The 24,513-nt window shown below is 43.7% G+C and overlaps 1 protein-coding gene across 6 annotated transcripts in view; it reads left to right on the top strand.

Annotated features, from left to right (window-relative positions):
- Positions 1-24,513, top strand: part of LOC147121521 (uronyl 2-sulfotransferase-like) — a 122,444-nt gene that overhangs the window by 8,267 nt on the left and 89,664 nt on the right. For all 6 annotated transcript variants that reach the window (XM_085981844.1, XM_085981849.1, XM_085981843.1 and 3 more), the window contains exon 2: positions 19,326-19,369. In XM_085981844.1, coding sequence (XP_085837970.1) covers positions 19,326-19,369 — 44 coding nt within the window. The remainder of the gene's footprint in view (positions 1-19,325; positions 19,370-24,513) is intronic.

The raw sequence follows: 24,513 nt of genomic DNA, 5'->3' as shown, positions 1-24,513 counted from the left end.
ATGTCGAGACTGCTGTAGGAAATGGAATCAATGTAGAGACTGCTGTAGGAATTAGAATCAATGTAGACTGCTGTAGGAATTGGAATCAATATACAGACTGCTGCAGGAGTTAGAATCAAGGTAGAGACTGCTGTAGGAACTGGAATCAACGTAGAGAGTGCTGTAGGAATTGGAATCAATGTAGAGATTGCTGTAGGAGTTAGAATCAATGAAGTGATTGCTGTAGGAATTGGAATCAATCTACAGATTGCTGTAGGAATTGAAATCAATGTAGAGACTGCTGCAGGAGTTCAAATCAATGTAGAGACTGCTCTAGGGAATGGAATCAATTTAGAGACTGTTGTGGGAATTAAAATCAATGTAGAAACTGCTGCAGGAATTGGAATCAATGTAGAGACTGCTGTAGGAAATGAAATCTATATAGAGACTGCTGTAAGAATTAGAATCAATGAAGTGATTGCTGTAGGAATTGGAATCAATCTACAGATTGCTGTAGGAATTGAAATCAATGTAGAGACTGCTGCAGGAGTTCGAATCAATGTAGAGACTGCTCTAGGGAATGGAATCAATCTAGAGATTGCTGTAGGAATTGAAATTTATATGGAGACTGCTGCAGGAAATTCAATCAATGTAGAGACTGCTGCAGGAATTAGAATCAATGTAGAGACTGCTGTAGGAAATGGAATCAATGTAGAGACTGCTGTAGGAATTGGAATCATTGTAGAGACTGCTGTAGGAATTAGAATCAATGCAGAGACTGCTGTAGGAAATGGAATCATTGTAGAGACTGCTGTAGGAATTGGCATCAATGTAGAGACTGCTGTAGGAATTAGAATCAATGCAGAGACTGCTGTAGGCATTGCAATCAATGCAGAGACTGCTATAGGAATTAGAATCAATGTAGAGACTGCTGTAGAAATTAGAATCAATGTAGAGTCTGCTGCACTAATTAGAATAAATGTAGACACTGCTGTAGGAAATGCAATCAATGCAGAGACTGCTGTAGGAATTAGAATCAATGCAGAGACTGCTGTAGGCATTGCAATCAATGCAGAGACTGCTATAGGAATTAGAATCAATGTAGAGACTGCTGTAGAAATTAGAATCAATGTAGAGTCTGCTGCACTAATTAGAATAAATGTAGACACTGCTGTAGGAAATGCAATCAATGCAGAGACTGCTGTAGGAATTAGAATCAATGTAGAGACTGCTGTAGGAGTTAGAATCTATGTAGAGACTGCTGTAGGAAATGGAATCATTGTAGAGACTGCTGTAGGAATTGGCATCAATGTAGAGACTGCTGTAGGAATTAGAATCAATGCAGAGACTGCTGTAGGCATTGCAATCAATGCAGAGACTGCTATAGGAATTAGAATCAATGTAGAGACTGCTGTAGAAATTAGAATCAATGTAGAGTCTGCTGCACTAATTAGAATAAATGTAGACACTGCTGTAGGAAATGCAATCAATGCAGAGACTGCTGTAGGAATTAGAATCAATGTAGAGACTGCTGTAGGAGTTAGAATCTATGTAGAGACTGCTGTAGGAAATGGAATCATTGTAGAGACTGCTGTAGGAAATGGAATCAATGTAGATACTGCTGTAGGAGTTAGAATCATTGTAGAGAGTGCTGTAGGAGTTAGAATCAATGTAGAGACTGCTGCAGGAGTCAGAATCAATGTAGAGACTGCTGTAGGAAATGGAATCAATGTAGAGACTGCTGTAGGAAATGGAATCGATGCAGAGACAGCTGTAGGAATTGGAATCAATGTAGAGACTGCTATAGGAAATGGAATCAATGTAGAGACTGCTGTCGGAATTAGAATCAATGTAGAGACTGCTGTCGGAGTTAGAATCAATGTAGAGACTGCTATAGGAAATGGAATCAATGTAGAGACTGCTGTAGGAATTAGAATCAATGTAGTGACTGCTGTAGGAATTAGAATCAAAGTAGAGAGTGCTGTAGGAAATGCAATCAATGTAGAGACTGCTATAGGAAATGGAATCAATGTAGAGACTGCTATAGGAAATGGAATCAATGTAGACTGCTGCACTAATTAGAATCAATGTAGAGACTGCTGTAAGAATTAGAATCAATGTAGAGACTGCTGTAGGAGTTAGAATCAATGTAGAGACAGCTGTAGTAATTGGAATCAATGCAGAGACTGCTGTAAGATTAGAATCAATGTAGAGACTGCTGTAAGAATTCGAATCAATGAAGAGACTGCTGTAGGAATTGGAATCAATGCAGAGACTGCTGTAGGAAATGGAATCAATGTAGAGTCTGCTGTAGGAATTGAAATCAATGTAGAGACTGCTGTAGGAAATGGAATCAATACAGAGACTGCTGTAGGAAATGGAATCAATGGAGAGAGTGCTGTAGGAATTGAAATCAATGTAGAGACTGCTGTAGGAAATGGAATCAATACAGAGACTGCTGTAGGAATTAGAATCAATGTAGAGACTGCTGTAGGAATTGGAATCAATGCAGAGACTGCTGTAGGAAATGGAATCAATACAGAGACTGCTGTAGGAATTAGAATCAATGTAGAGACTGCTGCACTAATTAGAATAAATGTAGAGACTGCTGTAAGAATTAGAATCAATGTAGAGACTGCTGTAGGAATTAGAATCAATGTAGAGACTGCTGTAGGAAATGGAATCAATGTAGAGACTGCTGTAGGATTAGAATCAATGCAGAGACTGCTGTAGGAAATGGAATCAATGGAGAGACTGCTGTAGGAATTGGAATCAATGTAGAGACTACTGTAGGAATTGGAATCAATGCAGAGACTGTAGGAAATGGTATCAATGTAGAGACAGCTGCAGGAAATGGAATCAATGCCGACAGCGCTGTAGGAATTGCAATCAATGCAGAGACTGCTGTACGCATTGTAATCAATGCAGAGACTGCTGTAGGAAACGGAATCAATATTGAGACTGCAGTAGCAAATGGAATCAAAGTAGAGACTGCAGTAGGAATTGAAATCCATGTAGAAACTGCTGTAGGAATTGAAATCAATGTAGAGACTGCTGTAGGAATTGGAATCAATGTAGAGACTGCTGTAGGAATTGAAATCAATGTAGAGACTGCTGCAGGAGTTAGAATCAACGTAGAGACTGCTGTAGGAAATGGAATCAATACAGAGACTGCTGCAGGAATTAGAATCAATGTAGAGTGTGCTGTAGGAAATAGAATCAATGTAGAGTGTGCTGTAGGAAATAGAATCAATGTAGAGACTGCTGTAGGGGTTAGAATCAATGTAGAGACTGCTGTAGGAAATAGAATCAATGTAGAGACTGCTGCAGGAAATGGAATCAATGTAGAGACTGCTGTAGGGGTTAGAATCAATGTAGAGACTGCTGTAGTAATTGGCATCAATGTAGAGACTGCCGAAGGAAATGGAATCAATGCAGAGACTGCTGTAAGAATTAGAATCAATGTAGAGACTGCTGTAGGAATTGGAATCAATCTAGAGATTGCTGTAGGAATTGAAATTTATATGGAGACTGCTGCAGGAAATTCAATCAATGTAGAGACTGCTGCAGGAATTAGAATCAATGTAGAGACTGCTGTAGGAAATGGAATCAATGTAGAGACTGCTGTAGGAATTGGAATCATTGTAGAGACTGCTGTAGGAAATGGAATCATTGCAGAGACTGCTGTAGGAATTGGCATCAATGTAGAGACTGCTGTAGGAATTGGCATCAATGTAGAGACTGCTGTAGGAATTAGAATCAATGTAGAGACTGCTATAGGAAATGGAATCAATGTAGAGACTGCTGTAGGAAACGGAATCATTGTAGAGACTGCTGTAGGAAATGGAATCATTGCAGAGACTGCTGTAGGAATTAGAATCAACGTAGAGACAGCTGTAGGAAATGGAATCAATGTAGAGACAGCTGTAGGATTAGAATCCATGTAGAGACAGCTGTAGGATTAGAATCAATGTAGAGACTGCTGAAGGAATTGGAATCAAGGTACAGACTGCTGTAGGAATTAGAATCAATGTAGAGACTGCTGTAGCAAATGGAATCATTGTAGAGACTGCTGTAGGAATTGGCATCAGTGTAGAGACTGCTGTAGGAGTTAGAATCAATGTAGAGACTGCTGTAGGAATTGGAATCAATGTAATGACTGCTGTAGGAGTTAGAATCAATGTAGAGACTGCTGCAGGAATTGGAATCAATGTTGAGACTGCTGTAGGAATTAAAATCAATGAAGAGACGGCTGCAGGAGTTAGAATCAATGTAGAGACGTCTGTAGGAGCTAGAATCAATGTAGAGACTGCTGTAGGAAATGGAATCAGTGTAGAGACTGCAGGAAATGGAATGAACGTCGGGACTGCAGGAAATGGAATGAACGTAGAGACTGCAGGAAATGGAATGAACGTAGAGACTGCTGAAGGAAATGGAATCAATGTAGAGACTGCCGTAGGAATTAGAATCAATGTACAGACTGCTGTAGGAATTGGAACCAATGTAGAGACTGCTGTAGGAATTAAAATCAATGAAGAGACGGCTGCAGGAGTTAGAGTCAATGCAGAGACTGCTGTAGGAATTGGAATCAATGTAGAGACTGTTGTAGGAATTGGAATCAATGTAGAGACTGCTGTAGGAATTGGAATCAATGTAGAGACTGCTGTAGGAGTTAGAATCAATGTAGAGACGGCTGTAGGAGTTAGAATCAATGTAGAGACGGCTGTAGGAATTAAAATCTATGTAGAGAGTGCTGTAGGAATTGGCATCAATGTAGAGACTGCTGTAGGAAATGGAATCAATGTAGAGACTGCCGTCGCAAATGGAATCAATGTAGAGACTGCTATAGCAATTGGAATCAATGTAGAGACTGCTGCACTAATTAGAATCAATGTCGAGACTGCTGTAAGAATTAGAATCAATGAAGTGATTGCTGTAGGAATTGGAATCAATTTAGAGATTGCTGTAGGAATTAAAATCAATGTAGAGACTGCTGCAGGAAATTCAATCAATGTAGAGACTGCTGCAGGAGTTAGAATCAATGTAGAGACTGCTGTAGGAAATGAAATCTATACAGAGACTGCTGTAGGAAATTCGATCAATATAGAGACTGCTGTAGCAAATGGAATCAATGTAGAGACTGCTGTAGGATTAGAATCAATGTAGAGACTGCTGTAGGAAATGGAATCAATGCAGAGACTGCTGTAGGAATTGGAATCAATGCAGAGACTGCTGTAGGAATTGGCATCAATGCAGAGACAGCTGCAGGATTAGAATCAATGTAGAGACTGCTGTAGGAAATGGAATCAATGTAGAGACTGCTGTAGGAAATGGAATCAATGTAGAGACTGCTGCACTAATTAGAATAAATGTAGAGACTGCTGTAGGAGTTAGAATCAATATAGAGACTGCTGTAGGAGTCAGAATCAATGTTGAGACTGCTGTAGGAAATGGAATCAATGTAGAGACTACTATAGGAATTGGAATCAATGTCGACTGCTGCACTAATTAGAATCAATGTAGAGACTGCTGTAGGATTTAGAATCATTGTAGAGACTGCTGTAGGAGTTAGAATCAATGTAGAGACTGCTGTAGGAATTAGAATCAATGTAGAGACTGCTGTAGGAATTGGCATCAATGCAGAGACTGCTGTAGGAAATGGAATCAATATAGAGACTGCTGTAGGAAATGGAATCCATGTAGAGACTGCTGTAGGAATTAAAATCAAAGAGACGGCTGTAGGAGTTAGAATCAATGTAGAAACTGCTGTAGGAATTGGAATCAATGTAGAGAATGCTGTAGGAGTTAGAATCAATGCAGAGACTGCTGTAGGAAATGGAATCAACGTAGAGACTGCTGTAGGAATTGGGATCAATGTGGAGACTGCTGTAGGTGTTAGAATCGATGTAGTGATTGCTGTAGGAATTGGAATCAACGTAGAGACTGCTGTAGGAATTGGAATCAATGTAGAGACTGCTGCAGGAAATGGAATCAATGTAGAGACTGCTGTAGGAGTTAGAATCTGTTGTGTCCGTGTATAATAAGACACAGACTGCAGGAGAAATGTACAACAGGTGTTTACTAAACGTGGCTCACACTGGAACTGATCTGTACAGATTACTACTCAGTGCTATATACAGGTGTGGTCACTGCCGGTACTGCAGTATACATGAGCTGTAAAAGATAGTTCCCCCCTTAAAGGTATATACATTACAATTCCTCCCCTTTTGGATTAACAGTACAATTACACTCATTTAACAATTAAATATCAAACTAATTACAATTAACACTTTTAACATGCAACATTAGCTGAAAATAGTCTATTTATATATTCAGTCTTTGGGGAGGCTTCCTGATCCTTTCTGGATCGCGCCTTTCCCGAGTGTCTTGCTCTTGGTGCGGAGGCGATTCTGGCCCCCTGTCGTCGGTTGGTTCATCAGCTTCCGATGCTACTGTTTCTGGGGTAGATGCGCCCTGTACGTCGGGTTCATCACCAGGTACATATGGGCAAGGCATGGGGTTGACTTGTTCCTTTGACTCTAGGATCTGGTCAGTATGGCGTCTCACGATGCTCTCCCCAACGTCCACTATGTACATTTGTGGGCCCTGCCGTGTGCATATCGTTCCTGGCTGCCATTTTTCTGTTCGGTAGTCGCGGGCCAAGACTGGTTGCCCTACATTGAAGCTCCTTGTTGGCTTCTCATGGATGTGCTGGAATTGCTTACTCTCGACATCTCTTCGTACGTTTGGTCTGAGCAAATCCAGGCGAGATCTTAACCTTCGGTTAAAGAACATCATGGCTGGGGCCTGGTTGGTGACTGCATGTGTCGCAGTCCGGTAGGCGAACAGGAAATTGTCCACCTTGTGCTGCAGCGGAATGTTGTCATTGTACATAGCCTTTATTGCCTTCTTAAAGGTTTGTACGAACCTCTCAGCCAATCCATTTGTGGCTGGATGATACGGGGCGGATGTGTAATGCCTTACCCCATTCTTTTTCAAGAACCTCCGGAACTCTTCGGACACAAACTGTGGTCCGTTGTCGGAGCAAATCTGTTCTAGCAAGCCATTCCTGGCAAAAATGGTCCGTAGGACTGCCATAGTTTTCTCCGTGGTGGTGGAGGACATTTTGATGACCTTAGGCCATTTCGAGTGCGCATCCACGGCTATTAAAAACATTGAGTCCCTGAATGGACCAGCAAAATCAATATGCACCCGTTGCCATGGAGATGAGGGCCACTCCCATGGGTGTAGAGGGGCCTGTGGTGGTGCATTTTGGACTTTCTGGCATTCTGAGCAATTCTTGGTCAGGTCCTCGATTTGTTTATCGATTCCCGGCCACCACACATAAGCCCTGGCTAGGCTTTTCATTTTTACCCCTCCCAGATGACCCTCATGAAGCTCATTGAGCACTCTATCCCTTAACTTGGGTGGAATTACCACTCGGGATCCACACATCAAGGTCCCCCGGCACACTGACAGCTGTTCTCTCCTTGTCGAGAATGCTGGCAACAGTGAGTCGCCATGTGCTGGCCATCCCTTCACCGTCAATTCATATACCCGAGACAGTGTCGGGTCATTTCGGGTTTCCTTTTCGATACAAGCGTTAGTTACCGGTAGGTATTCAACTATAGTCGAATGGAATATTTCGACAGGATCCACTGCTGGTGCTTCCTCCGCAGTAGGCAGTGGCAGGCGTGATAGCCCATCAGCATTTCCATGCTGTTTCGTGCCCTTATATTCAATCTCATCGTGCTGCGCCCCTAGAAAAAGTGACGATCTTTGTAGTCGTTGCGCAGTCATCACCGGAACGCCCTTCTTCGGATTAAAAATGGAGACAAGAGGCTGGTGATCAGTCAGCAAGGTGAATTTCTGCCCGTGCAGATAGTGATTGAACTTTTTCACTCCCCACACTAGGCTGAGGGCCTCCCTGTCAATCTGGGCGTAGTTACGCTCGGCTGAGGTTAGTGATCGTGACGCGAAGGCTATTGGCCTCTCTGAGCCGTCCGAGAATTTGTGCGACAGCACCGCTCCAATGCCGTAGGGTGACGCATCACATGCCAACCGAATTGGTAATGCTGGGTTGTAATGGGCCAATACCTCTTTCGATGTGATTAGTGTTTTGCTCTTCTGGAAAGCTCATCTACATTCGTCACTCCACTTCCATGGCACCCCAGTTTGCAGTAGGGTGTTCAGTGGGTGTAGTATTGTAGACAAATTTGGCAAGAACTTATGGTAGTAGTTTACCAGCCTGAGGAACGACCTCAGTTGTGACACATTTTCCGGTGCTGGAGCCTTGACTGCTGCCTCAATCTTCTCTGGGGACTTATGTAACCCCTCTTTATCGATAACGTGGCCACAATACGAGATCTGTTTTCTAAAAAACTCGCATTTGGGGTGGTTAGCTCGGAGCCCATATTCCTGCAATCTAGCGAGCACCTGCTCCAGGTTGGCAAGGTGATCACTGTCATTTTCGCCCGTGACCAGGATGTCGTCCAAATAACACTGGGATCCCTCGCAGGACTTGTTCCATTGCCCTCTGCCAAATAGCCGGAGCTGATGCTACCCCGAATACCAGCCGGTTGTATTGGTAGAGACCTTTATGGGTGTTGATTGTGAGGTATTTTTTTGATGCTTCTTCTACCTCCATTTGCAGATACGCCTGGGCCAGATCAATCTTAGTGAAGCGTTTCCCTCCAGATAGCGAGGCGAAAATATCTTCAATCCGCGGAAGTGGATATTGTACGGTGTGAAGGACCGGGTTCACTGTTACCTTAAAGTCCCCACAGATGCGAACCTTCCTTGGTTCCCCAGGCGTGCTGCTCAACGACCTTTTCATCACAGGGACGATGGGTGTAGCCCACTCGCTCCAGTCTACCTTGGACAGTACACCTGAACGTTCCAGACTCTCCAGCTCTGCTTCGACGGCAGGGCGGATCGCATAAGGTACCGGTCTGGCCTTAAAAATTTTGGGCTTGCGTTTTCTTCAATTTTAATCGTCGCTGTCATGCCTTTTAGTGTTCCGAGTCCTTGCTGGAACACTTCTTTCGCGTCAGTTAGGATCTTTGACAGTCGCCCAGGTGTGACGCCGTCATCCTTTTTGTCAGCCAGAGTCAGTGCCTGTATGGAATGCCAATCCAGTTGTATTTTCCGGATCCATTCACGTCCCAGTAATGGTGGTCCTCCATCTTGCAATACATACAGGTCTAGTTTTGGTGTTTCCTTACCGTTATATATAACGGTCACCCTGTGGCGACACGCCACCATTGGACATAATCCGCTCACGGCGGCACGGACAGTTTACGCAGGCGCACTGCCGGCAGCAGCCGCCCCCAGCCGGAGGCCCTTTCCTCCGGCAACTTGTTTCCCACAGGGACAGGCTGCCGGGAGCACTTCCTGTCTGGGGAGTATTTAAGTGGTTGCGCGGGCTTTTCAAGCTCTCTCTTTGCCATGATGTAGATTAAAGCAGTTGTGTTTCACCAACTCTGGTCTCGACTCCCACGTTTGCCGCGGTATCACAACAACCCTTATTTTTCCTTTGGGGTAGACTTTTTGCCCCGTGTACGTCTTCAAAATAATTTTTGTGTCTCTCGAGGGTATGTGTGAGAATAGCCGCTCGTAGTCCCGTCGGTTTATGACTGTTAGGGCTGATCCTGTGTCCAATTCCATCTTTACCTGGACTCCTGCTATCTTGAGAGTGACCCAAATGGTTCGGTGATCCTCCGTTGTGATCACATTATGTAGTTTCAGACAACTCAGTTCCCTGCTTTCGGAGTCGTTATCACTCTTTTGTTCGTCTGAACTATTCTCCGTCATCTTATGTACCTTCTTGTACTTTTCTTTGATGGGTTTCTTATTGCTGGTTTTCTTTCCCGACCTGCAGACTCGTGCTATGTGTCCTACTTTTCCACACTGTCTGCACACTTTGTCTTTGAACCAGCAATCATTCTGGTCGTGTGTTGTTCTGCCGCAGCGATAGCACTTCTCTGTTCCATATGACATTTCCTTTGTGCCATATTCTTGCGGTCTCTGTTGTATCTCTGCAGCGCCCTGTGCTGCTGCTTCATATGATACCGCAATGCTGAAAGCCTTTTCCAGCGTAAGGTCCTTTTCAGATAAAAGCCGTTTCTGGGTTCTTTCACTTTGAAGCCCACACACAAACTTGTCCCTTAAGGTATCTGCCAGTCCCGCTCCAAACTGGCAGTGTTTCGATAGTTTGCGCAGTTCTGTTAAATAATCAACATTGCTTTCATCCTTATGCTGGTTCCGTTTGTGAAACTTGAATCTTTCTGCCATCAGCAGCGGTGTGGGGTTTAAATGTTCCTGTAGTATCGTTACTATGTCTTCAAAACTCTTTTCCATTGGCTTCGTTGGGGTTACTAGATTTCGTAATAAACCATACGTCTTTGCACCCATTAAATTTAACAATACCGACGCTTTCTTGTCATCTGACACCTCATTTGCATTGCAGTATACCTCTATTCGTTCGACATATGTCGTCCAATCTTCGACTTCGTTGTCATATGCGGTGATACTGCCACTCTTCGGCATTTTGGGTGTGGTTTAAAATGGCGTCTCCCAATGACTTAAAATGGCGTCTTCCGCGCTATCCTTCCTCCCCCGCTGCTGCCAACGCCGCTCCCGGCGGTTCTCGTGGCAATGGCGGCACCCTGTAGGTTTCGCGCGCTTCTCCTGCGCTGCTGCCAACGCCGCTCTCGGCGGTCCTCGTGGCAATGGCGGCACCTCGCGGGTTTCTGTGCGTCTCTCTCTCTCTCTCCGACGCTGCTCGGCCCCTGAACACCGGCTGCGCCCTGTGCGCTCTGCCCTCTCTCTCTCTCCCCCGTCGACGCTGCTCGGCCCTTTGCTGTGCCGCTCGGTCGGGCTCTAGCCCGCCGCTGTCCAGGAAGGGTCTGCGCACTACCTGTTGCCAGCCCGTTTCGCTGGACCACCTCGACTGGAAAGCCAAGCCTGACTCTCGACAGCCTCCCCCGCAATTCTCGAGTCTCTGCTGGATGACTGGGCGGTTGCCCGTGGTCGACGCACGAGTCTCTGGCCTTGAGCTCCAGGAAGGAATCCCCGGGAGGTGATGCAGAGTTGCAGGTAGGTTCGGACTTGCCTTGTCGCCAATGTTGTGTCCGTGTATAATAAGACACAGACTGCAGGAGAACGGTACAACAAGTGTTTACTCAACGTGGCTCACACTGGAACTGATCTGTACAGATTACTACTCAGTGCTATATACAGGTGTGGTCACTGCCGGTACTGCAGTATACATGAGCTGTAAAAGATAGTTCCCCCCTTAAAGGTATATACATTACAGAATCAATGCAGAGACTGCTGTAGGAAATGGAATCAATGTTGAGACTGCTGTAGGAATTGGAATCAATGTAGAGACTGCTGTAGGAATTAGAATCAATGTAGAGACTGCTGTAGGAATTGGAATCAATGCAGAGACTGCTGTAGGAATTAGAATCAATGTAGAGACTGCTGTAGGAAATGGAATCAATGTAGAGACTGCAGTTGGAATTGAAATCAAGGTAGAGACTGCTGTAGGAGTTAGAATCAATGTAGAGACTGCTGTAGGAATTGGAATCAATGCAGAGACTGCTGTAGGAATTAGAATCAATCTAGAGACTGCTGTTGGCATTAGAGTCAATGTAGAGTCTGCCGTAGGAGTTAGAAACAATGTAGAGACTGCTGTAGGAGTCAGAATCTATGTACAGACTGCTGTAGGAAATGGAATCAATGTAGAGACTGCTGTAGGAAATGGAATCAATGCAGAGACTGCTGTAGGAATTAGTATCAATGTAGAGTCTGCTGTAGGAATTAGTATCAATGTAGAGCCTGCTGTAGGAATTGGAATCAATGTAGAGACTGCTGTAGGAGTCAGAATCTATGTACAGACTGCTGTAGGAAATGGAATCAATGTAGAGACTGCTGTAGGAATTGGAATCAATGTAGAGACTGCTGTAGGAGTCAGAATCTATGTACAGACTGCTGTAGGAAATGGAATCAATGTAGAGACTGCTGTAGGAAATGGAATCAATGTAGAGACTGCTGTAGGAAATGGAATCAATGCAAAGACTGCTGTAGGAATTGGAATCAATGTAGAGCCTGCTGTAGGAATTGGAATCAATGCAGAGACTGCTGTAGGAGTCAGAATCTATGTACAGACTGCTGTAGGAAATGGAATCAATGTACAGACTGCTGTAGGAAATGGAATCAATGTAGAGACTGCTGTAGGAAATGGAATCAATGCAAAGACTGCTGTAGGAAATGGAATCAATGTAGAGACTGCTGTAGGAAATGGAATCAATGTAGAGACTGCTGTAGGAAATGGAATCAATGTAGAGACTGCTGTAGGAATTAGTATCAATGTAGAGTCTGCTGTAGGAATTGGAATCAATGTAGAGATTGCTGTAGGAATTGAAATCTATATTGAGACTGCAGTAGGAAATTCAATCAATGTAGAGACTGCTGTCGGAATTAGAATCAATGTAGAGACTGCTGTCGGAATTAGAATCAATGTCGAGATTGCTATAGGAAATGGAATCAATGTAGAGACTGCTGCAGGAATTGGAATCAATGCAGAGACAGCTGTAGGCATTGGAATCAATGCAGAGACGGCTGTAGGAGTTAGAATCAATGCAGAGACTGCTGTAGGAATTAGAATCAATGTCGAGACTGCTGTAGGAAATGGAATCAATGTAGAGCCCGGTGTAGGAATTGGAATCAATGCAGAGACTGCTGTAGGCATTGGAATCAATGCAGAGACTGCTGTAGGAATTGGAATCAATGTAGAGACTGCAGTTGGAAATGAAATCTATATAGAGACTGCTGTAGGAAATTTAATCAATTTAGAGACTGCTGTAGGAATTGCAATCAATGTAGAGACTGCTGTAGGAATTAGAATCAACATAGAGACTGCTGTAGGAAATGGAATCAATGTGGAGACTGCTGTAGGAAATGGAATCAATGTAGAGACTGCTGTAGGAATTAGAATCAATGTAGAGACTGCTGTAGGAAATGAAACCAATGTAGAGACTGCTGTACGATTAGAATCAATGTAGAGACTGCTGTAGGAAATGGAATCAATGTGGAGACTGCTGTAGGAAATGGAATCAATGTAGAGACTGCTGTAGGAATTAGAATCAATGTAGAGACTGCTGTAGGAAATGAAACCAATGTAGAGACTGCTGTACGATTAGAATCAATGTAGAGACTGCTGTAGGAAATGGAATCCATGTAGAGACTGTTGTAGGAATTGGAATCAATGTAGAGACTGCTGTAGGAGTTAGAATCAACGTAGAGACTGCTGTAGGAATTGGAATCAATGTAGAGACTGCTGTCGGAATTAGCATCAATGTAGAGACTGCTGTAGGAGTTAAAAACAATTTGGTGACTGCTGTAAGAGGTTGAAATCAATGTAACTGTAGGAATTCGAATCTCTGTGATGACTGACCATAAGTCTTGTGCTCGATCCATGATCTGTAATGAGCCAGTTGATTTTTGTAAGTGGTACCTTTTTAATTATTAACTGTGCCCTACGTGAGGGGAAGGAAGTCAACCTAGCATCCTGCTTCTGATCGCTATCTGGAGCCTACTGCTGAGAGGTTTATGCAGGAATGTTGGTTGAGGGCAATATAAGGACAGTGTGACATGCCGAACAGGCAACACCCTGCTTAAGTTCACAACCCAAGAATGGGGTGATGGTGGGGTGCTGCTTGTGCTTCTGATCCCCTGTGTGAGTCAGTGAGAAGAAAGGAGGGAACAGAAGGTGTCATGCTACATACGGGATTTTCACTGAGGATAATAAAGTAGATAATTATGAAATTATGGAAAGACGAGCTTTTAATTGTATCACAAAAGGATTTAGGCCTCCTGCTGTACAAATCTGAATTAAATTTGAATGAAAACAGTCTGTAACAGCACAAGTTTGATGACCCACTACAATTCTTTCCAGATCTTTCAGCAACCACCATGGGAAATCTCTCGTTGCATCTCGCTGGAGCTTTCCCCTTCCATTGCTTTAGAAAAAGTTAGTACCAAAAGTAAATATTTAATGGTCTATATTTATGCTCTACATATCTGATCCCTTCGAGACTGTAGTTTCTACCCAGGCAGTAACACTAATAATTTTCTGTGCAGGGCAAGAGGCGTTGAATGCCTTGCGCTCAGCAAACCTAAGAGCAACATTACCATCAGCCATGAAAGCTTGGCAGTGTGTAACCCACCGAGTTAAATTCAGCCATTGAATATTTGACACGCCCAGCTTTTGGGGAGTTTCCAAGTAAATATGTTTTTGAACTGGATTCGAATGGTTGCCAACAGCAGCAGTGAAATCAAGTCTTAACATTTCCAAGATCGCTAAGTTTTTTTATGGCTGTGCAGAGCCTTAAGCACAATTTTCTCTGGTATATATCCTGCACTGTTGGTGTTCATCGTGATCAAGCTACCACTTTCTGCTCTAAAGTGGTTGTGTTTCTAGACCAAGGTAGCAGCACTTCAATGAGCAACTAGTCCACAGCAAGGATGCCACTACAGGGTTCTGTTTAAATTCACTGATTGGTCTCCAACGGTCTTGTGGTTCCAAAATCCATGCAACGGCAGTCACGTCCCTTCTCCGTTGCCCAGTGGGGAAACTTAAAACAAATTTTTAAACAGAATCAAATCACAAACCTAGACATCGGTGTATGAGTTCAATCACTGCTGCTATACGTAAGAATGTAAGAAATAGGAGCAGGAGTAGGTCATATGGCCCCTCGAGCCTGCTCCACCATTCAATAAGATCATGACTGATCATTGACCTCAACTCCACTTTCCCGCCCGATGCCCATATCCCTTGACTCCCTAAGTGTCCAAAAATCTATCTATCTCAGCCTTGAATAAATTCAACAACTAACCATCTACAGCCCTCTGTCGTTGCATGGATTTTGGAATATACTTCAACCCCCTTGCAATAAAGGCTAACATATCAGCAAAATACTGCGGATGCTGGAAACCTGAAATAATAACAAAGTGCTGGAAACACTCAGCAGGACAGGCAGCATCGAGGAGAGAGAAACAGTCAACGTTTCGGGTCAAACTTTTTGTCAAAACTGGAAAAGGTTAGGGCAGAGAGATTTTTAAGTAGGGACGGGGAGGAAAGAACAAAGGGAAAGTCTGTGATAGGATGGAAGGCAGGAGAGATTGACTGGCAAAAAGGATGATAGTACAAGGCAAAAGGAGAGGTAATGGGACAAGTTAAGAAACAAAAGATGGCTCTAGATGATGTGTGAATGATGATGGCAGCAACCATGTGAGGAAACGAGAGGGAAAAAGAGAAAGAAATACAGGGGCCAATTTATAGTCTGAAATTGTTGAACTCGATGTTAAGTCCAGAAGGCTGTAAAGTGCCTAATAGAAAGATGAGGTGCTGTTCCTCGAGCTTACGTTGAGCTTCGTTGGAACAGTGTAAGAGGCCGAGGACAGAGAGATCAGAGTGGGAGTGGAGCAGCGAATTAAAGTGATAGGCGACTGGAAGCCCAGGGTCACGCTTGCGGACTAAACGGAGGTGTTCCGCAAAGCAGTCACCCAATCTGCGTTTGGTCTCCCCAATGTAGAGGAGACCGCATCATGAGCAGCGAATACAGTATACTAGATTGTAAGAAGTACAAGTAAATCGCTGTTTCACCTGGAAGGAGTGTTTGGGGCCCTGGACGGTGGGAAGGGTAAAAGGGCAGGTGTTTGCTTGGGAAGGTGCCAGGGGAAGGGCTGTTGGGGGGTGATAGAGGAGTGGACCAGGGTGCGGTCCCTTCGGAATGCTGAAGGGGGAGGGGAAGATGTGTTTGGTGGTAGGATCACGCTGGAGGTGGCGGAAATGGCGCAGGATGATCCGTTGAATGTGGAGGTTGGTGGGGTGAAAGGTGAGGACAAGGGGAACCCTATCGTGGTTCTGGGAGGGAGGGGAAGGGGTGAGAGCAGAAGTGTGGGAGATAGAACGGACCCGGTCGAGGGCCGTGTCAACCACGGTAGAGGGGAATCCTTGGTTGAGGAAAAAGGAAGACATACCGGAAGCACTAGTATGGAAGGTGGCATCGTCAGAACAGATGCGACGGAGAAACTGGGAGAATGAAATAGAGTCCTTCCAGGAAGCAGGGGGGGAGGAAGTGTAGTCCAGGTAGCTGTGGGAGTCAGTGGGCTTATAGTGGATGTTGGTCGATAGCCTATCCCCAGAAATGGAGACAGAGAAGTCGAGGAAGGGAAGTGTTGGAGATGGACCATGTGAAGGAGAGGGAAGGGTAGAAATTGGAAGCAAACATATCATTTGCTTTCCTATTTGCTTGCTGTACCTGCATGTTAACTTGCTGTGATTCGTGTACAAGGACCCCCAAATCCCTCTGAATACTAGTCTCACCTTTTTAAAAAAAATTAAAAAAATTCTGCTTTTCTATTCTTCCTGCCAAAGTGGATAATTTCACATTTCCCCACATTATACTCCATCTGCCACCTTCTTGCCCACTCACTTAACCTATCTATATCCCTTTGCAGCCTCTTTGGGTCCTCCTCACAGCTTAATTTCCCACCTAACTTTGTATGATTAGCAAACTTGGATATATTACACTTGGTCCCCTCATCCACGTCATTGATATAGATTGTGAATAGTTGAGGCCCAAGCACTAATCCTTGTGGCACTCCACTAGTTACAACCTGCCAAACCGAAAATGACTCGTTTATTCCTACTCTCTGTTTTCTGTCTGTTAACCAATCCTCAATCCATGCTAATATATTACCCCCAATCCCATGAGCCCTAATCTTGTGTAACAACCTCTTGTGTGGCACCTTATCGAATGCCTTTTGAAAATCCAAATACACTACATCCACTGGTTCTCCCTTATCTACCCAGCTAGTTGCACCCTAAAAAAATTCTAATAGATTTGTCAACCAAGATGATTTCCCTTTCATAAAACTCTGCCTTTTCTAAGTGCCCTGTTACCATGTCCCTAATGATAGATTCTAGCATTTTCTCCACTACTGATGTCAGACTAACTGGCCTATAGTTCCCTATTTTCTACCTCCCTCCTTTCTTGAATAGCGGAGTTACATTTGCTACCTTCCAACCCACGGGGACCATTCTATAATCTAGGGATATCTGGAAGATCAAAACCAATGCATCCACTATCTCTGTAGCCACCTCTTTTAAAACCCTAGGATGTAGGCCATCGGACCCAGAGGATTTGTCAGCTGTTAGTCCCAATAATTTTTCCAGTACTTTTTCTTTACTAATATTCTTCACCACTATTTCCTTATGTTGTGTCTTCTACTGTGAAGACGTGTAATCAAAACGGAGTCTGAGCATCAAATATGTTTGGCCCAGGAGATGAGACGAGATCAGTGCATAGGAGATCGGGCCTCGTGCAACATTGGGTGTGTGAACTTTTATTTGTAGTACGTTCTAGTTTCTGACCATCCATTTCTGCCTGGATGATGGGTGGGGCACTAAAATCTCACCTCGGAGTCTGAAGGTTGTGGGTTCAAGTCGCACTCCAAGACTTGAGCACAAAATCCAGGCTGACACTACATTGCGTTGTTGGAGGTTCCATTTTTCAGATGAGATGTGAAGCTGAGGCCTCATCTGCCCCCTCAGGTGGATGTAAAAGATCCCATGTCAGTATTTTGAATAAGAGCAGTGGAGTTCTTCCCAGTGTCCTGGCCAATATTTATCCCTCAATCAACACCTAAAAATAAATTATCTGGTTATTATCACATTGCTGCTTGTGGGGCCTTGCTGTGCACAAATTGGCTGCCATGTTTCCTACATTACAACAATGACACACTTCAAAAAAGTACTAAATTGGCGATAAAGTACTTTGGGAGTCCTGAGGTCGTGAAAGGTGCTACCTAAGTGTAAGTCTATTTTTAAATTGGTGAGCTATATTTTACATGTCCTAGTTAATCGATGTTTAGCGAGTTATGATACCCGTTTACTTTTTTCTCCTAACATCTACAAGAGGACGTGTGGGGTTTTCTGCTTGAATTTCTGAATTCTATTCTGGTCAAGCCACAAAAAACACCACTTTACCCCTGTAATTTATTTAACAATCTACCCCTACCTCAGTCTAAAATCTTAAGTGATGGCTGGGGTGTTCATTCAAAGAATTTATCATAGTGACCTATGTGATCAGCCATGATCTTATTGAATGGCGGAGCAGGCTCGAAGGGCCGTATGGCCTACTCCTGCTCTTACTTATGTTCTTATGACCTGTGTATCTATTGATGCAAGTGGAAAATGTTGCTGGTTTAAGAATATTGTCACGTAAAAGTCTCGGCCTGATTGATGGTTCCTGTTACCACGGTGTAGAATATGTTTCAAAGCTTAGGGAATTTGCTTTCCTGATTTGCTATTATTTTGTTATTTTTCCTTTTGTTACTGATGGGGTACTGTTGTCAGTTCCTCTATGTTTGTAAAATGACAAAAAATGGAGACATACGAGGCTGAAGTGTGAATTATACTGTGATTGAATGCATTTGAAGCCAAAAATAATTAGTTCCACAATGATTTATTCTGGAATGGTATATATTTAGAATAATTTCTTTTTGTCTTCAAAATACTGAATCGCATTACACTGCAAAATGCTGGAGGGTGACCAAGAAAAGCATCAAAGTCAGAATTCCCCCTCCACTAGGAATAAATTTTACACCGTCAGAGCTCACTTCGCCCTTCGAAACTTTACAAATTCTCCAACTGATGCAATATTGGGTATAACTCCAGCTCAAGTAATGACAAGTTCATGTTCCACTGCATTCTCACTGTAACTACTTCTTTTCAACTGTCCTATGCGAGACCAGTGGGCTTCAGTTTTCACCAAAAAAACAAACTGAACTGTGCAATTTGATCCCAAAACACTTACAAAAATCCTGAAATCCAATGTAATAAAAAATAAATTTAGCTTATCCATTTGACTTGAAATAACGGCATTAGCAGAAAAGCACAAAGGTGACAGAAAATGTATTTCAGGCTAAACTACAAGGAATTGGAGACAAAGGTATTTGAAACCGCGTTAGGTGTTAGATTGAGAGAGTTAAGGTACTGATATTTCTTGGCTTTCACTAGGAACATAGGAACAGGTGTAGGCCATTCAGCCCCTCGAGCCTGTTCCTAAGTTCTTATGTAATTTGTGCAGAGTGCTTGATGCTACAGCCGCTTTTGTTTTACAACAAAATCTGAATTCTTAGTAAATTTTGACTCCTTTTCAGAATTCCCACAGCATTGTCTCATAGCTGTTTCATTGATCACAGTTTTAGTATATGTGTTTCACTCACCATTTGTAACAGATTTATTATAATTTTGGATTTGTTTTTTTTTTCAGGTAATTCCTCTTTTCTGGATGGGTATCGACATCCACCCCCTAAGGTAAATTTGGATTATTGGGAACAGGATTCTGCTGCTACATGTCAGGCAAACAGAAAATCTTCCCCCTGTCCCCTGTTGATTTAAATATGGCTGCCTATCTTTTTGACCTGGAATATTATATTGAATCAAGCCAGGTCGCAACTGAAACCGAAGGGTGAACACCAGGTAATGGTCACCAGTAATTATCTTCAGTTGATTTTTCTTTTTTACATTCACACAACGTGGACCCTGACTTAATCACTGTGGGCTGGAAAACATTCAGAATTAATCAATCTGTAATGTTAATACTTGGAAATTAATCACTGTGTACTGGGAGAGAAAGAACTTGCATTAATATAGCAACTTTCACGTCCTCAGGACATCCCAAAGTGCTTGACAGGCAATTAAATACTTTTGAATTTGCCTACAGTACTGTTGCCTGCAAATACAGCAGCCAATTTACGCCGTGTCCACCGTGGCTCAGTTGGTAGCACCCTCACCTCTGAGTTGGTTGTGGGTTTAAGTCCCATTTCAGAGACTTGAGCACAAAAATCTGACACTCCAGTGCAGTACTGAGGGAGTGCTGCACTGACCTAGGTGCCATCTTTCGGATGAGATGTTAAACTGAGCTCCCGACTGCACGCTCTCAGGTGGCCGTAAAAGATCTCATGGCACTATTTCGAAGAAGAGCAGGGGAGTTCTCCCCAGTGTCCTGGACAATATTTATCCCTCAATCGACATCACTAAAAAACAGATTATCTGGTCATTATCAAATATCTGTTTGTGGGAACTTCAAAAAGTACTTCATTGGCTGTAAAGCCATCTGGGACGTCCGGTGGTCGTGAAAGACGCTATATAAATGCAAGTCATTTTACACACAATAAGCTCCCACAAATATCAATGGGATGAAGCAAAGCAATAATGAATACAATGGAGTGGAAGTTAATGTTACAGTTATATAAAGCTCTGGTTAGACCCCATCTGGGGTACTGGGTTCAGTTCTGGGCACCGCAATTCGGGAAGGATATATTGGCCTTAGAGTGGCTGCAGTGCAGGTTCACCAGAATGATACCGGGGCTTAAAAGGGTTAAATTTATGAGGACTGGTTACAAATACGAGGCTTACATAACTAATCCCCTTGAGTTTAGAAGTTTAAGGGGTGATCTAATTGAGTCGTTTAAGATGATTAAAGGATTTGATGGGGTAGATCGAGAGAAACTATGCTGGTGGATGAGTACAGAACAAGGGGGCATAACTTTAAAATTAGAGCTAGGCATTTCAGGCGTGATGTTGGAAGCACATCTTCACACAAAGGATAGTGGAAATCCGGAACACACTCCCCAAAAAGCTGTTGAGGTCAATTGATTTTTGTTAGGCTAGGGTATTAAGGGTTACGGAACCAAGGCAGGTTGATGGCGTTAAGATACAGACTAGCCGTGATCTAATTGAATGGCGGAACAGACTTAAGGGGTTGAATGGCCTACTCCTATTCCTATGTTCCTAAGTAATCCATGCTCGAACACACTGCATAAAGAAATTTCTCTTGATCTTTTCCTCACTCTGTCAGTGACTCCTCATCACTAACTCCTGAAATCTCTTCCTATTCACCCCATCAAAACCCTTCATAATTTTAAAAATCAAATCTCCTCGTAGCCAATTTGGGATGCATTCACAAAATGTCCATACTGTTCAGAGGAAAGCTATGATTAAAAAGCACAGGAACAGTTTCTATCAGGCGACACTGTGTCATCTTTGCAATGCAGATTCGCAGTCTCCTCTCAGCAGCTGATGCTGAATGTGCCAAATGTGGAGAAGGCTCAGGCCCTACTGGAATTGCTGGGTGGTTTCATCTGGAGGATTGCCTTGCTATTTATTGAGTGAAGCTGGCTTATGCTCGCATTGACACTGCTGGTTTGGATTTGGATGGACTGTATTAGATCATTTGCTAGCACCTCTGTACTTTCTCAGTATGCACCATGCTGGCACTGGCCCTGTCCCCTATCGGTGCCAGCTAATGCTGTAATATTTGCGCCAATTGGAACCAATTAAGGGAAGTCCCCTGTTTTATTGAGAGCTTCACAACCTCTGTTGGTACCGCACCAGGAATAGAGCATTTGGTGCCCACTAATTTGCTTCTGATGCTATGGACTCTCCTGCTCTGGGGGTGAGTGTAAGGAGTCCCAATGTTTCACGGTAGCCTCGGTTGGTGTGTATAAGCAACCCAGGTTATTGGCCAAGATACCGGGTCTATCCTAGTGATTATGGTACTAGACTGGCAACTCGGATATCAAGAATCTCCAAAGAATGAGGAGTAACCAATGATGATCTGTAGAGGACCATTTACCTGATAAGGCGGCCAAACATTTTGTTGTAGATCATGGCAAATCAGAGTAAACTTTTATCGCCTCATGTGTCGCTGCATCCAGAGCAGAACCATTTCTCTAAATATTCCAACTCTCAGCCTTTGTGGGAATTTTTCATGGCAACCAACAAGGGAGTCAGGTTAGTGTGTATAAGCAACTCAGGGTATTGGCCAAGATACCAGATCTATCATTCCTCCACTGACCTGTTGTAAACTACACCAGTAACGCATTCAGTGGTTATATTTGAGGTTAACATTTCAGGTCGATGACCCTTTGTCAAACCTAAAATGCTCTCCCTACCTTCTCTCTCCACAGATGCTACCTGACCAGCTGAGTGTTTCCAACATTTTCTGTTTTTCTTTCAGATTTCCAGCATCTGCAATATTTTGCTTTTTATCATAATTGTTGTGTTATCCCTAATGTGGCTCCGCGGTAGCACCCTGGCCTCTGAGTCAGGAAGTCCTGGGTTCAAGTCCCACTCAAGAGACTTGAGGACATAATCCAGACTGGCACTCCAGTGCGGTACTGAGGGAGCGCTGCATGGTCAGTGGTGTTGTCTTTCAGATGAGACGTTAAGCCGAGGCCCCCTCTGCCCCCTTAGGTGGACGTAAAAGATCCCATGGCACTATTTGAAGAAGAGCAGGGGGGTTCTCCCTGGTGTCCTGGCCAATATTTATCCCTCAACTAACATTACTAAAACAGATCTGGTCATGTATTTCATTGCTGTTTGTGGGACCTTGCTGTGTGAAAATTGGTTGCCATATTTCCCTACATTACAACAGTGACTACATTTCAAAAAGCACTTCATTGGCTGTAAAGCGCTTTGCAACATCCTTTGCAAGGTCATGAAAGGTGCGATATCAATGCAAGTTCTTTTTTTTTTCTTTAACTGGCAATGTTACAGTCCAGGATACAAATCCTGAATGTGCCTTCCCCAACTAACCAAGCAACAGATTTTCCATTGAGATTCGTCACAGTTTTTGTCATCTGCTCTGTCAGGCTGGACTTGCTCATCCGGCCGCCATCACAGCCCCAGGCTGTGGCAAAGGTGGCGACTGCAAATTGAGGAGCAGCACCATGCGACTGTCATTCCAGCAGTAGGCTGCAGTGGAACATTTCTAATCTTAAATGGAAAAGTCACAGGCCGTGACCACGAGACTGGATACCAAACAAAACCATAGAAACTCAGGAGAAATGTCATGCCAGTCTGGTGGTGGTGGAGGGGGCAGGGTTGGGGGGAACTGTTTACTGAAGTCCCCTGATGATCAATGCTTAGGCCGTTGTTCTTTCTCAGTTACATAAATGATCTGGATACTGGAACCGATTGTAAGCTGATAAAATCAGAGAGTCAGGATGAATGGTTTAATTGGTTATACAGTTGGGCAGACGTAGCAAGTGAAATTTCACACAGATAATTGTGAAGTGTCGCACTCAAGTAGAAAAATGTGGGACATAACTAGAGTTCAGTTCGCACAGGGAGACTTAGAAAGGGACATAGCCGGAGTCATTGATTCTTCACTTTTAATATTCCGACGGTGCAGTGAAGCAATTAGAAAAAGGAAATACAGTAAAATGCTGAATGCACTGTATCGATAGAACAGTAAGATACAAGTCTACAGAATTATGTGATTGCTTTACAAAAGGTATAGAAAAGAGCATAAGAATGTTCAGGCCTGGAAGAGACATCCTTCATTTGCCAATCCACGTGTCTAGGAAGTATATCACACAACACCTCTCGTATCCCTCTATCACATTTTTTGCTCGCTCTCGCTCTTTCACTCGTTTGCTGATACAGTCAGCTCCCACTGCCCCTCATGGTAGTCAATTCCATACATTCAGCAGCCTCAGAGTAAAGAACTCAAATCTAAACCGTCTTATCACCCTCCCTCTTCTAAATTTGAAGCTGAGCCCTCTTGTTGCAGAATCTGCGATGATGTTAAACATATTAAGGGTGAATTTCCTCAAATCTTATCCCGCTGTGATGCCATAACGCCAGTGGAAACCCCGGTTATGTGTGTACATTGGGTTTCCTCTACAAAGGCGGTGCAGTGGGAGAAGCTCCGAGGAAATTTGCCCCATCGACGCTCTTGTCTGTACCTTTTAGGTCAATCCTGAGCCTTCTCTTCAGTGTAAACCTTCCCAGCTTCTACAACCTCTCCTCAGATTTGGGAGCTGGGCTGAGAGTGGCGCATGTTATTTGATGTGCACGAATGCAAAGTTTTGGAAAGGATAATAGAGTGTCAATATTATCTAAATGGTATTAGTGTACAGGAAACGACAAGACACAGGAGAGGGATTGGGTCACTCCTGGATGGGTTCCTGAAGCCATCAGCTCAATGGGCAGCAGCAGTAGAGAGCCCAAACAGGGTCTTGGGCTCACAGTCAGAGAAAGAGAGTCCATCTCCAACCTGGAGTACTGGGTACTCTATTGAGTAACTCAAAGTTTGCCATGCCTCCAAACTTCATATCATCAGCACGTCATTCCTCCTGTGTCTTAGTGCAAATCATTTACATACAGGAAACTTTTTTACCCGGGACCGGTGTGGTGCCGGTTGATCAAAAAGCCCGGATTACAGAGAGGTATACTTACCAAGGTACGAGAGCCCCGTACACTGCCGCAAGTGCAGGAGCCCCGGTTACATGGCCACAGATCCAGGAGTCCCTGTTGCACGGCCACAGGTGCAGGAGCCCCGGTTACACGGCCACAGATCCAGGAACCCCGGTTACACGGCCACTAATATATAGTAAAACTTACCTGAACCTACTCCTGAATTTTGCCGGTTAAGAGATTTCTGGATATTT

Source organism: Somniosus microcephalus, chromosome 3 (genome assembly GCF_052327205.1).
Source record: "Somniosus microcephalus isolate GS21.2 chromosome 3, FLI_Smic_1.0, whole genome shotgun sequence".
Lineage (NCBI taxonomy): Eukaryota > Metazoa > Chordata > Chondrichthyes > Squaliformes > Somniosidae > Somniosus > Somniosus microcephalus.
The sequence above is the reverse complement of the archived record's forward strand: the minus strand, read 5'-3'. Positions and strand labels throughout refer to the sequence as shown.